This window comes from Lotus japonicus, chromosome 5, assembly GCF_012489685.1.
Source record: "Lotus japonicus ecotype B-129 chromosome 5, LjGifu_v1.2".
Lineage (NCBI taxonomy): Eukaryota > Viridiplantae > Streptophyta > Magnoliopsida > Fabales > Fabaceae > Lotus > Lotus japonicus.
The window spans coordinates 7,997,255-8,011,726 of NC_080045.1; the positions used below are offsets into that span (position 1 = coordinate 7,997,255).

The following is a 14,472-nucleotide window of genomic DNA, read 5'->3' on the forward strand; positions in this document are numbered from 1 at the left end:
ATATGTTAATTTCTATTTTAGACCACTTGGTTGAGCCGAAAATTATTATGTGATCGAATAATTGTATTATTATTTACTTTCTAATGTTATTTTATCTTGAATAATAAATATATTCAACGATCATAATGTTTTTCGGAGAATGAATTTAGAGATTTCACCTGCAGAGGATTTGACCATCTTCTCAATCAACACGTCTACAATAAAATATAATATAATAAAATAATATAAATTTGTAAACATATTAAAAAATAAAAAAGTAAAATAAATTAAAATATAAAAAATTTAGACATCTCAAATGCAGACGATCCAAACGTCTTTCAATCAACGCATATAGAATAAAATAAATTATGATAAAATATTTTTAAATCTAAAATATGTTAAAATAATATAATAAAAATAATATATAATATAATATAATAAGAATAAAGTTTAACTATAAATAACTGATACATCAAACTAGAGCATATGAAAACATGTTTTCTCTGCTTTGTCTTGCTCCGCTCCTTGAAATCACCAACCTCTAGCCACCACCTCTCCACCATATCCTTTGACATTTTACTGCGGCCATCACCTATCTAAACCCACATAATCTCTTTCTGATTTGCTTCATAATACCTCTGTAAAGCTCTCCCCTAGCAAAAACAAAAGGTCCAAAAGTACCAAGAATGGGGAAAAGTAAAAGAGAGAGAGAAAAGAAAATCATCTGCAAAGGTTATCCTTGACGGTGATGGTCAGGGGTCTAGGAAAGAGGAAGAACAAATTGATGATGATGATATCAGAAGATGTAACCAAATAATTTTGCGAGAATTGGAGCAATTAGAAAAGGCATCTTCAGAACTTCAGGCGAAAACAAATTGCAAGGTTGGTCAACAAAAAAAGCAGATTTGATGGGGGTGAAGCTGAGGTGTTTAACGCTTTTAAATATACATGTCTAGGATCATTGAATCAAGGGAAGAACTATGGAGGGTTTGAAGTTTTTGAATTATAGATCTAGTGCTAATTTTTATTATATGGTGTATTCGTTCTTTGAAATGTCTTGTCTTTAAAATAAACTTTATGTAAGTGCTTCATTAGATCATTTGGATTGGAACTTTCAATAGCAAGGATAACAAGGTCTAAAGTCTGTGCATGTTAGTGATTTTTGGGTATAGCCATAGTTTTTCAATCCTATTTGAGAGAGATGTTTTCAAATTTTTTTATGATAATAAATATTTTTCTTTTGAAAAACTAGTAAAAAGATCTTCATAAAGCTCCAACCATTGTACGCATGGTGACTACTACAATGTTGTAGAGTTTCTTCATCCACCTATTAAAGAACTTGTTAACCATCCAGACTTTGCTCATGCTTACTTAAATATTGTTGTTGTTTTTTTTTATTACAATGAAGGGCATAGCCCCAAACAAACAAACACTAATTGTGCCTCAAACTAGGACCCAAAGGGCCATGCAAATCAGAAGCTAACAAGCCGCGGCACTCTCATATAGGGAATTCCAGCTGGTGAACCCCTGGCGGGGAAGCAAGGGCCACATGGGCTAGATAATCAGCTAGGGCATTGCCCTTTCTGTAGACGTGTTGGAACCTCATGCTACCATGAGCATCTCTGGAACGAATGACACCCTGAATAATCTCAGCATACAGATGAGATGGAGCATGAGGATCAGTGAGCCCTTGAACAACCTCCATAGAATCAGACTCAACTACTACATGAGGAAGATCCAAGCCCATCACTAACTCCACTGCTGTAGCAACTGCTGTGAGCTCCACCAAGAAACTGTTGTTGTCAGCCAACTCTCCCAGGTTCTGGCAAAAACCTCGCACCCACTATCCACTCGAATCTCTGAAAACACCACTATACCCGGCAGCGCGATCCTCTATAAACGCTCCATCCACATTCACCTTGACCCATCCCTCATCAGGCCTCGTCCAAGTCAACTGCCCTGTCAATCGCGAGCTAACAGCAAACGCGCTACGACGCTCACCCGGTAGAGAAGCACTCCACTCCACTGTCCTTGACACCTCATGTTCCATTCCCATGGCACGAATAGAACCCCAGATTCTTGTTACTGTTGGTTCAGTTTACTGAAATATTGTGAATGATATTAAGAGGTATAAGATGAACTCAATCTCTCATAAAGTACTAAAAAAGTAATATATTAATTTTTATTTTATACAATTTTATTAATTTAAAGACGAGTAATGATATATACACACCTCATTTTTAAAACACTTCATTTCCACCTCTTTTTGTTTCTATCTCTCTCCTCTTACCATCTATCACATCTCATACTTTCTCTCCCTTACTTTTTCTTTTCTTCCTATCTCTCTCATCATTCCACCTCACACACCTCAAAAGAGAGGTGTGTGAGTAACATTATGGCTTTTTTTTCTGAATGGCGTGAAAGAAAATATTAATTGGAGAAAGGGGGTGAAAAAAAACAAAATTAGCTGTCTGGGGTAGTTTTCTTTTAGCATTCGAGAGATTCCATGCGAATCCTAATAGGACAAACAACTTTTCCAGAACTGAATGACATGAAGTCAGGTTGACCAGGTACCATTCGTAGGAAACCTTGCGAATCCTAATAAGACAAGGAGAATCAGGTGCACCAGGAGAGATTCTCCTCCTTCCCGATGCAGTTTGACTGAGGAACAAGGGGCATTCGCAACAAAGCTCGTGAATGGCTGTCATTGGATGGGACGTAGCAGAGCTTGCAGGCATGCAGAGGCATGCAGAGGCTTTCGTAGCCTGCCACGCGAATAGCTTGTCGGCCACGATCAAAGCATGCACAGGCATTCGCACTTGACCTCGCGAATGGCTTGTTGGCTATGTTCTGCATTTCTGGCGGTCTGAAACCCCTATAAAAAGACCCCCAGAAATGTTGAAGCCTCATTTCTTTCAAGCCTCATTTCTCAACTTCACCTCTCCAACTCTCTCAATTCTCAACTTTCAAGCCTCATTTCTGAACTCTCAAGTGATAAGTTTGATACCTCTCAAGCTCTACCTACCCTCAAACTCTCTCAAGTGTAAAAGTCTCTATATTGTTGGTAATTATTTCTAACTCTATCTCTCATTCTAACCTTTCAAATATTATAGTTTATCATTTGTTTTTGAGTCTCAAACTTTCTTTGATGCCTAATTTTCGGTTGCATGTTATTACTTCATGAAGGTTTTGTAAATGGCGGATGAAGCAGTGCTAAGTCTCGGTCCAAAAAATCCGACGTTGTTGGTGAAACAAAACAAACATGTGTCGGGATATGTTTGGAACCAAACAAGTAAGAAAGTCTTGAAGCTGAGATTACCCCACATTCCTTTGGATGGTGTCCCTCCACAAATCGAACAATACGTTCGATTGGCCGGATTTTACGAGGTCGCTCTATGTGGTTCTCTCAAACAAGACAAAGTGTTGATATCCGCATTGGTGGAGCGTTGGCGGCCCGAGACGCACACCTTTCATATGCCGTTTGGAGAGTGCACCATCACTCTTCAAGATGTTGCCGTTCAGCTGGGACTAAATATTGATGGGCAACCTGTTACCGGGGTGACATGGTGTGACTGGTCTGATCTCGTTACTCGTGCGCTAGGAGTCACTCCACCGCGACGTGCTATTAGAGGAAGTTGTTTAAACATGAGATGGTTAAACCAGTGTTTTGATTTTCAAAACCTAGGTGCACTTGGGCCGGCAGAAGCTGAATTTGCTGCAAGAGCATTCATTTTGCGCTTGATTGGCACTTTCTTATTACCCGACCACTCGGGATCACATGTGCCTCTAAGATATCTACTACTAATAGAGAATTTAGCTCTGGCCTCCACGTACAGTTGGGGTTCGGCTGTGCTTGCAACTCTCTATCATGAGTTATGCCATGCAACCGGTTATGAACGACAAGAAATCGGTGGTTGTACTTATTTGCTCCAAATCTGGGCTTGGGAAAGGATTCCAATGACTGCCCCTGAAATCATACCGATATTGCAAATCGGCTGCCCCATCGCAGGAAGGTATGCACGTAATTTACAAGAAGTTATATTTATTTGTTCACATAAATGCGACAAAATAAGCCGTTAATAATTTACCCTAAATTTTATTTCAGGTGGGGAAGAAACCCAAATCGTGTTGACGTTGGTCGTCAAACGAATCAAATTGATTTGTGGCGGATCAAGCTCGACGAACTGAGAGCTGAAGACGTAAGTTAGTTATGCTAATATTATATTACGCTAATATTATATTATTTTGATATCTTGTCTCAATCATTTTATGTTTATGTTCTTAATTTTTTTCGTCTAATTTGGATGTGTAGTTTGTCTGGAGGCCATACCCAGATCATGTTATAAATTCGCTACCGGAACGGTGTTGGCAAAGTATGCACTTGTGGAGATCAGTTGTGCCAATGATATGCTACACCTTTGTTGAGTGGCACCAACCGGATAGAGTCTTGCAACAGTTTGGCATGTTTCAGGGGGTACCTGACCCACCATATCAAATTGATAAACTGCATGGCATAACTTTGGCGGGGAAGGAACAGGAAGATTGGGTTACAGCCATGATGCCCTTTATACAGGTGTGGGGGCAAAGACACCAAAGGATAGTTCAGCAACCCGTGGTTAATACGTTAGCTGGCCCTAACGACCGTTACATGAAGTGGTACGCCCAACATTCCATTCGTTGGCTGACGCGTCAGAGTTCGACAACAGGGCAAATTGTAATGTTATATAACCTTTGCTTCTCTTTGTTCCTATGTTTGTAAATTTTGAAATACTAACTTTCTTATTTATTCACTAATGTAGGGTGAAAACATTCAACATGTGTGGTATGGACTTTCTGACGTCGATCGCGGTATGTATACACCTGAGGAAATGCAAAGCCAAGCCGCGCGTTGCCTTACTTTATGTCACCAGCTGGACAGGATTACTGTTCCTGCCGCGTCAGTTGAACTCATGCCTATGGACTTACCACGTCCCACAATTGAATACGTACCACATGTTGGAAGAGCAGAAGCACAGGGTTTGGGCAAGTATTGGAAAGAGGTGCATGCTCAGGATGTGACTATACATGGAGGTACTCTACCACCTCGAGAGGGCGAGTACTTGTTGTATCCCCTACATCAGGGTGATTCATACCGACAATACCACTTTGGTGGTGGGTCGAGACAGCCTGCAAATGAGTCAGGGTCATCTGGTAGTTCCCAACACTACCAAGAGCCACAGATGCAGATGTCGGAGTCACAACCATATTCTGGCTCACAGCCATACATTCCGGACATGCCGTTTGGTGAATCACAGTCACAACAATATTTTCAAGAGGAGCCTCATTCGATTTATGACCAGTTCAGGACACCGGAAATGCAGCACATTGATCCCCAAGGATGGAGCCCTGTACCTGGATGGGGAGGCGGTGGTGTAAGTGAAGTGTTGGAAATTCCCCGAGCTTCTGACGTGTTGAATCCCCGACCATCATTCTGGAATGTTGCCAACCCAGATGCGATCAGCAATGCACAGGCTAGCTTTGTGTTTGACTTGAACCAAGCATCTGGAGTAGGAGACAATGAGTCCAACATCCAACATGGACTTTCTTATGGCCAAGGTAGCCAACATGAGAACCAAGCAGAGCAGGAAGGTAGGCCATATCGAGTAGCGAGAGACACACCTTGGCCTGATTGCGGAACAGGATCCCATCGAACTCATCATTGATCTATTGTACTATTTTTTGTTAATTAATGAATATGATGGAAAAACATTAGTTTAATTCAACAAACACACAACAAACACAAGCAACCCAAATATAAAAACAACCCTCAAACACAAGTACATCCCTCACACACAAGAACAACATCTATCTCTGTAGCGTAACAGATCTTCGACTCGATTGAGGCTCCGTCAAGTCCATCTCATTTCTTATTCGAGTTGACCTAGGACGACCCTTCGCCCTAGCCGTGGACGGATCTGGAACAATTCGATCCCCTTCCCTTGGTGGCATGTTCAGATCATTGCCAATTGGATACCACTGTCCTTGATACGCGTCCAATATGCTCTGAAGCGTATAAACAGGGTCCACCAAACTCCAATAGTCTAAACTTTGATGCATACAGGCAGCAATTGCGTGGTCACATGGATACTTGAATGTTTGAAAGCGCCCACATTCACATGTTCTATTGTCCAACCGCAGAGACCATACATACCCATTGCGATGCCTTCGCTGGTTAAAACCTTCCTCCACCTCAAACCTTGTCCTATCGATGTTGTACGTGCGCACGATATGAGCACTTGCGAGTAGAACATTCTTTTCTATGGCTACAATGACCTTTTTACAGAATATGTGGCCAGCAGCCTTTTCACGAGCTGCTGCCTGACCTCTCTGAACAAAGTAATCCACCATCCTCCCGTACGTGCATTTCACCAATGCAGTTATAGGCATGTTTCTTGCCCCCTTCAACACTTTGTTAACGGCCTCAGATAAGTTTGTTGTCATATGGCCGTATCGACGCCCACCCTCATCGCATGCTCGACTCCATGTCTGATTGTCGATGCGGTCAATCCAATCTCTGATAGCTTGACTTATTCCTCGAAACCGGCGGAGTTGTCTCTGAAAAAGATATGGACAAGGCTCGTAACCTGCACATTTTAACACAAATACAATCAACTTGACATTTAACCAATTCAAGTTTGAATGAATGAAGATACGCATGTGGCTTACCCATATTGATCAGGTCAAGCTTGTGCTTCTGATTCTTGAATGTACGATTAAAATTGCTGGCAATGTGGCGGATGCAGTAAACATGATAAGCATTTGGTGGTTGCCACCCGTTAGCGGGATTGCGTACTGCCGCCTTGATGCCAGCGTGTCTGTCAGATATCAAACATATACCCTGTTTTTGGGTGACCTTCATACGTATCAAGCGTAAAAACTAGGGCTGAGCAGGTTTATTCGACCCGACCCAAACCCGACTTAACCGAGCCCAAAACAGCATGAACGGGCGGGTCGGGTCGGATACATTGTAACGGGTCAACCTGTCAAGGTTCCAGTTGGGTATAAACGGTCGGGTTCGGGTTGATTTTTTAAAACCCGTCGAAACCCAACCCGACCCGTATTATTGGAGAAAAGCATGTGCAGTGGCAGAGTAGTTCACGTCTCACTCCATCCACACTTTATATACTCTATAAAAAAAGGAAAACCCTAACACTCCTCACTTTCTCAGTTCCTCTCTCTTGTGCGGCGCATCTCACTAAAAGACACAAAGAGAAAACCTACAATTTCTCCTTCCTCCTTCTTGATTTTTCCTTCTTGTTCCTTCTCTTCCACCAAGCTGTAGCGCCCTTTCACTCATTTTTGGTCCATATTTTCTCGTTCCTCTCTTGAAGTTTTAGAAGTCTGCAAAGTTTTCTTTCACTATGCATGTGAAAGCTCATACCTTTCTCCCTTTTCCCCCAAAAGATCCCTCATTTTTAAGCAACAACAAGAAAGTTTGGTTTTCTTACTACTATATTTGCTATCTTGTTTTAAAGATTGTTTCTTTTCATTGTGAGCACTGAGCACCTCTTTCTGACTTTGCTTCTCTAAAGCTTTTAACTTTCTTTGATTTGGTTTTGGTTTTGATTTGATCAGAGTGGAGATGATAGCAGATCTGATTCTTCTTTGATTTATGTAAAAAAAAGAGATTTTATTTTTATTTGTCTGTTGTTTGAAGTGTTCAAGTGTTGTTTTTGATTGCTTTTAGTCTATCATCTTTGTTGCTTATTGTTATGTAAATATCATTTGCACATTTTTCTTTGCTGATCTATTAATGTTCATTTTCCAGAGCTAACTCAACAATGAAGCCAATGACCACATTCAGCATACAGGTTCGTATTTTTTTTCCTTCAAACATGTAAAGGTTGGATTTTTATTAGTTGATTGTGCATGATAATGTGTAAGACCATGATTTTTTTATGTAAACAACTAAAGGTTGAATCTTTCATTGAAATTTCTTCCATTCTTTGTAAAGGTGTAATCTTTCATTGAATTTTTTTGACATTGTTGTTCCATATTTAAATATGTGGAAGTAATAGATCTGTTGACCTCTGTATGTTCTTGACTGATCTGAACTAAACTGACTTGATCTATAAGCTGAATCTATTTGTAAATTTGTTCTTAGATGGAAGTTTCTTTTTGTGCTGTGTATTTGTCTATTCGTTGTTCAAGCTTGAATTGATCTTACATTATTTTAACTCACTAATATTCTGTTTTTTTTTTTTCATTTTCAGTGTAGAAAAGAAAGAGGAGATCGAAAATCTTGCCAAACAAGTTTGAAAGGAGCTTGAAGCCAGAAACTTAATGGGATGATGATGTTATGCTTGTTTCAACTTGTAAAATGATTATTAATTTGTATTTGATTGGGATTATTATTTTATGTGATTTTTGTAAGTTCAAAATTGTTGTGCAGTCAAATGAAGTAATTTTATTCGGCATTTTTGGATAAATGTACCATTAGTTTTTTAGTAACTGATTCAGATTTCAAAAATAATAAAGCCAAAATAGTCCTAAACTATAAATTGGATCACGGGCTGTCAAAAGTTGCAGCCCACTATACTTTTTATCCTTAAAAAAAGTTTTTTTTTTGTAGAAAAACGCGTTTTTGAAAAAAAAAGGCAAAAAACTTCCTTTGGGCCCAATCCGTTGCAACCCGCCCGAATAAACCGGCTACCCGCCCAAACCGAACCCGACAAACCCGTTGTTGTCTACGGTCGGTAATGGGCCAATATATGAGCAAGTCGGTTTTGGTCGGTTGGGCCAAAATGGGCCCGAATCCGACCGAACCCGCCCGATGCTCAGCCCTAGTAAAAACCATGACCAGGAGCTCAGATTTTCCCCCTCGACAATTGCAAATGCAATTGGCAAAACATTGTTGTTCCCGTCCTGTGTTGTTGCGATGAGTAAAGTTCCACTATACTTGCCGTAGAGCCATGTCCCATCAATCTGTATCACAGGCTTGCAGTACTCGAAAGCATCACAACATTGTTTGAAGGTCCAAAACACACGTTTAAATGTCTTTGAACCAACAACTACATTACCATTACAATCGATAATGTCACTTGTGGATATTGCGTAATAGGACCCAGGGGAAAACCGAAGCATATAATTCAGCCATCTAGGGAGCAAGTCATATGACTCTTCCCAGTCACCAAAGATCTGTGCAACCGCTCTCTGCTTCGCTTTCCAGGCTTTAAAGTATGATACTTTATACTTGAGCACACCAGTGATCCTCTCTTGAATAAGAGAAACAGGTACAGTAGGATGGGTACGTACCATATCTGCAGCATTAGAAGAAAGTCATAAATTACTAAGTATTTTTAAGGGTAACAAAATAATAATCATGAGAAAATATTGTACCAAGAATGAATGAACAGATAAAGTCGGATGTCATCTTCTTATGGTCCTGTGACGCTATCGTATTGATGCATGTATGCTGACCGCCCCACCTAGTTACCGTCCACATTCCAGTTTTTTTAGAACACATGGCCCTCAACTTCCAAGAGCACCCATTCGGACATCTTGCCACAAAGTATGTGGGTTTGGATTCAGCCACAATATAAGTTATATTTAGCTTAAAACAATAATGCTTGAGGGCCATCTGGACATCTTTCTTGGTCTCAAAACACTGGTTTATATATAATTCATCGCCTAGCTGCCACGATGTCTGATTATCCCCTCCAGTATAGAAATCTGTCTCTTCATCGGGGTGTTCCCAGTTAATATATGAATAGTGTGGAGACTCATTCCAAAATGGGGCTGGGACGCCTGTAACAAAGAAGATTTATACAAGACACGATATATTGATAAATACAACACCTAAAGAGTTAAAGTGACTATACATACCATGCGTTTCGGGAGAAACATTCACCGGCGTCGGTAATCCAATATGAGGTCCGGGATTGCCGTCAAAGCCACCCTCGTCCGAGTCGGACGAGTCACCTCTTTCACCCAATCTTTCATCTTCATCATGATCATTTGAAGATACAATCTCCTCACCATCCACATTATCAGTGTCATGGTAGTCATAATCATCATCCAAATTCACTGTGTCATCACCCAAATGAACAACCTCCTCAACGCCACGGCTACCACCGGCTTCATGAGCGAATGCCTGCTGCGCACTTATCGGATTGGTTGAGGCCGGTATTGATGAACTTCCAGCTTCAGCAATATCAACGTATAACTCTAGCGTTGTCATGAAAGACTGCTGACGAAATCCATCCATCATGACACTCACGTCTTGATTATCAACTAGCTCAAGAGGTGAAAAAAGGATCGGATTTGAGTTAGTCATAAATCTGCAAATGACTCTAGAAATTATTTGGTTTCTTTGGAGCTTCAACCTCTCATGGATTTTACTCTTCAAGCGGTCGAATGTGATGTTGCATTTGAGATGCATGGACCTTGCTTGACCTTCAAATATGACACCTTGATTGCCATTGAAAACTCTACCTCTAGAATACACAAGAGCAATGACCTTATCCATCTTTGGTGATTTTTGAGCTATTAAAACGTAGGAAGTTTTGGAGAAAATTTGCAAATGGTGCTGAGAAGAAATCTGATTAAGAGAGCTTGGTTTTATAACTGGGATTCGGAAAAAATTATATTTTTAATGCATTCGCAATAAAGCATTTGAAGGCCTGTGGACAAAGCATTCGCGAGCCTGCAAACGAATCCCTTGTCTCCCACATGCACTTCTGAAACTCTAAATTCCATCTTGTCTTATTCGGTTTCGCGAGCCTTCAAACGAATCCCTTGTCTCTCCGTGCAGATTCCATGTCACAACATTGAAAAAGCACCATATTCCATCTTGTCTTATTAGGATTCGCAAGAATCCTTGCGAATGCCTACTGTACAACCTGACAAAGCTTCAATCATGTCATTCAGTTCTGGAAAAGTTGTTTGTCCTATTAGGATTCGCATGGAATCTCTCGAATGCTAAAAGAAAACTACCCCAGACAGCTAATTTTTTTTTTTTTCACCCCCTTTCTCCAATTAATATTTTCTTTCACGCCATTCAGAAAAAAAACCCTAACATTATTCCAATTATTATATTACTTTTAGGTGAGGGGATATAGAGTTCTCACCTACAAAGGATCTGGGTGTCTTTTTGGTCAACACATCTATAATAAAAACAAATGATGTTAAATAAAAAATATACTTAAATATTAAAAAAGTAAAAAAATAATAAAGTGAAAATATGTTAAATATATAAATTTAATTACAAATAAGGCTTAATCACACCCTTTGCGCAAAAGAGGTCCCTAACAAAAATAAATTACACTTTTAGTCCCTCACTTATACCTTTGTTAGCACTTTTGGTTTTTCGTCCTATTTCTGTTAGAAATCTAACATTTTGTGGAAAAACAAAAAACAAAAAACCCAACATTCATAGACTTTTTCATCTTCTTCAAACACCATCATCATCTTCATCATAAACCCCATAAAAACCCAGAAGATAAAAAACTTATCTCCTCAAACTCACCCATCATCAAACACCTTACATAAAAGCGAATGGGTTCAATAAACTAATCACAAATTTCAAAACTCGTTTTTAATTCAAAATACACGTAAAACAAAAGACACAAACTAGGACAAGAGTGCGTGGAAAGAAGCAGAGTAGAGACCCAAGATGAGGGCGGCTAAGAAAAATACATCAACCTTGTTCCACTTTCCGCCACCCATTCATACCCATCCACCACCACGATCTTCGTTCTCTCTTTTTCTTCTTTAACCCATTCTCTGACATTTAACTTTTACTCCTTCATCCCTCTCCTACACGCCATTCTTTGCATTAACTCTATCCTCACAGGTCACAACGCTTTCCATTCTCTCTAATTCCCCCCCCCCCCTTGCGTATTTATTTTTATCTACCAAAATAAGATCTAAAAAAACCGAATTCCATAACCCTGTGAAGTTCGAACTGAAAAAGGGCTTCGATTTGGTGACCCCTGATCCCGAAGGTACTTATGAAAAACCACCCTTTTTTTGGCAAGGGCTTTGATTTGGTGACCTCAGATCCGGTGTTTCTGCAAAATCAGTCTCCATCGTGTTCCTCTGCTCTGTTTCCTCCTCCTTCACCACGAAACTTTAATCCAAAAAGCGCACAACACCGCTCATTTTTCAGACAAGTAGCATGGTTTGTATACACAACCACAGGTTCGTCTGCTGCACCTTCTCCGACCTCGAGCTTCAAATCCAAACCCTCAAGGAAAGGACTGCCTCCTGCGTTCACCATCTTCACCAAAGTCTAGAATCCTGGTAAGTTAGCGACTTTGTCTTGTTTCAAGTTGTTGTTCATGGGTAAACTGCCGATGTTTATTGGGAGTTTAGTGGGCGGCGACGGGGGGGGGGGGGGGTTTGTTTCGCACTCTCTCGAATAAATTGTGTAATCCAAGTCTTGTGGAGGATGGTTTCTAGGTAAGGGGTTGGATAATGATGATGATGAAGCAGAAGGAGGAGGAGGAGGAGGAGTGTTAGGCTCATAACGACTCATGGCACTCTCACATAAAAGCTTCATTCTTATAAGATAAATCCTCATCCCCAACCTTTTATTATTTAATAGTTGTTTTAATCTTGACAGTTCATAATTATATCTAATGACTCATAATGACTCATCTCACTCTCACATAAAAAGTTCATTCTCATATGATACATCGTCATCTCCATCTCTTTGTTATTTAATAGTTGTTTTTTGACATATTGTATTTAGTACCTAATGTAAGGAATAAGGGTACAAGGGTGGATAGCTTCTGTGAAGGGGGCCATGATAATGTGGAGGTGACTCGCACTTGAGGGGGAGATTGTTGAGAATTCAAGTGTGAGTTGGAGTCCTAACATTGGTTAAGTATGGGTGAGGAGAAGACTTAATAAGAGATATGGCTCATAAACCTAATGCCAATGCCTTTAGATTTTGGATTAAGATGTGGAATCAATATCTCTTGGTGTCTTGTTCCTTGGCCTATGAGCTCCCCTGTCTCCCCCAACAAGTGGTATCAGAGTCTATGGCTTGTGGGACAATGGTAACGAATCCTTGTGTCGAAAGTCTTCCTTGCAGTATGGTTAGATGGCGAGTTCTGTTGACCAAATGAACATCGATACTAAGGTTGATAAGCTTCTGCGGATGGGGGTCATGATAATGTGGAGGTGACTCGCACTTGAGAGAGAGATTATTGAGAAGTCAAGTGTGAGTTAGAGTCTCACATTGGTTAAGTATGGGTGAGGAGAAGACTTTATGAGCGATATAACTCATAAACCTAATATCTTAAGGTTTTGGGTTAAGATGTGACATCGATATCTTTTCGCGTCTTGCTCCTCTGTCCATGGGCTCCCCAGTCACCCCAACACCATTTAAATGTATACACATCATGGTTGTATACAAACATTTTCCTAAATAAAATTTGCTCCACTGAAAGAAACTTCTCATCGAAAAAAAATGAAACTTTAATGTGATCTAACCAGTGTTCAGAAAACCGGACCGAACCGGCCGGTTTGACTGGTTTAACCGGGAACCGGACCATATACCGGTCCAGACTGCCTACAAAACCGGTGAAAAACAAACCGGAGTTGAACAGGTGAAACCGGCGTTAAACCGCGTGAACCGGTAAAAACCGGTGGTTTACGGTTTGAACCGGTTCATTGAAAAAATTCAAAGCAGATGCCTTTTGTCTTTCATGTGCAGCAGCAAGATTTCAAACTAGTATTGTTTCAAACGGTTTAGCCGTTGAAATTGAACTAATGGTACAGTTCTCATGGAGGGGAAGGAAGAATAACAAATAATGAAATTCACTAAATAATTCCTGCATTCACTGAGGAAAAGAAGCAAGTTGGGTTCTTCAAGCAAGTTGGGTTCTTGAAGCATCATGGTGTCAAGCTCTCATGGAGGGGAAGAAAGAAAAACAAAAAAGGAACACTGAAAACAGGGAGGATACGGCACAGCATCAATTCATTAGTCAATTAGGGTTTAAAAGAAGCTACTCTATCATTGTTTTGGGCCTGGGCCAGAAACATTATATGCTTTACTCTTTATTGACTTAGTGGTTTAGTTTGGTTTTTCTCCAAAATACAATAATTGATCTAATATATATAACATTTAAGAAAAAAAAACGTTAAAGAAAATGTAAAAGCTATCAAAAATATTACTAACAAATTGTAACGTACTTTCAATAAAAAATAATAATAAACATGTATGCATAGTATTTTAAAAGTTTGTCTAGTGATTAAAATAATTATTTCTTTTGGTATATTTTGGTATACTCTATATATATTTTCTTAAAATAATTTATTTAATAATTAACGGTTGAACCTCAGTTCAACCCCGGTTGGACCTTTAAACCTTAAACCAGTACCTCGACTGGTTTAATGACCGGTCCGGTTTTCAGAACATTGGATCTAACTATGAGCTATCTAATCTAAGAACTACTTAAAGAAAAGAAAAAACTGATAGAAGATTATCAGCTGGAAAAAAACAGA

At 39.8% G+C, this 14,472-nt stretch overlaps 2 protein-coding genes across 2 annotated transcripts; one reads left to right on the forward strand and one right to left on the reverse strand.

The window, feature by feature from the left end:
• Positions 1 to 1,477: 1,477 nt before the first annotated feature.
• Positions 1,478 to 2,035, reverse strand: LOC130719013 (uncharacterized). The gene is made up of 2 exons (XM_057569665.1): positions 1,857 to 2,035; positions 1,478 to 1,772 (listed from the first exon to the last, which is right to left on the reverse strand). Exons 1-2 carry the CDS (start codon positions 2,033 to 2,035, stop codon positions 1,478 to 1,480), a joined length of 474 nt encoding a protein of 157 aa, XP_057425648.1.
• Positions 2,036 to 2,435: 400 nt separating this feature from the next.
• On the forward strand, positions 2,436 to 5,681 carry LOC130719014 (serine/threonine-protein phosphatase 7 long form homolog). The gene is made up of 4 exons (XM_057569666.1): positions 2,436 to 3,992; positions 4,085 to 4,178; positions 4,292 to 4,693; positions 4,779 to 5,681. The coding sequence occupies exons 1-4, from the start codon at positions 3,175 to 3,177 to the stop codon at positions 5,679 to 5,681; spliced, it is 2,217 nt and encodes a 738-aa protein (XP_057425649.1). The 5' UTR covers positions 2,436 to 3,174.
• Positions 5,682 to 14,472: the final 8,791 nt, after the last annotated feature.

Coding starts and splice junctions, on each gene's coding strand:
- LOC130719013 (XM_057569665.1), bottom strand. CDS start 2,035: ATGGGAATGGAACATGAGGTGTCAAGGACAGTGGAGTGGAGTGCTTCT. Junction 1,773..1,856: donor ATAGAGGATCGCGCTGCCGG/GTATAGTGGTGT, acceptor TGACAACAACAG/TTTCTTGGTGGAGCTCACAG.
- LOC130719014 (XM_057569666.1), top strand. CDS start 3,175: ATGGCGGATGAAGCAGTGCTAAGTCTCGGTCCAAAAAATCCGACGTTG. Junction 4,179..4,291: donor ACGAACTGAGAGCTGAAGAC/GTAAGTTAGTTA, acceptor TTGGATGTGTAG/TTTGTCTGGAGGCCATACCC. Junction 4,694..4,778: donor GTTCGACAACAGGGCAAATT/GTAATGTTATAT, acceptor TCACTAATGTAG/GGTGAAAACATTCAACATGT.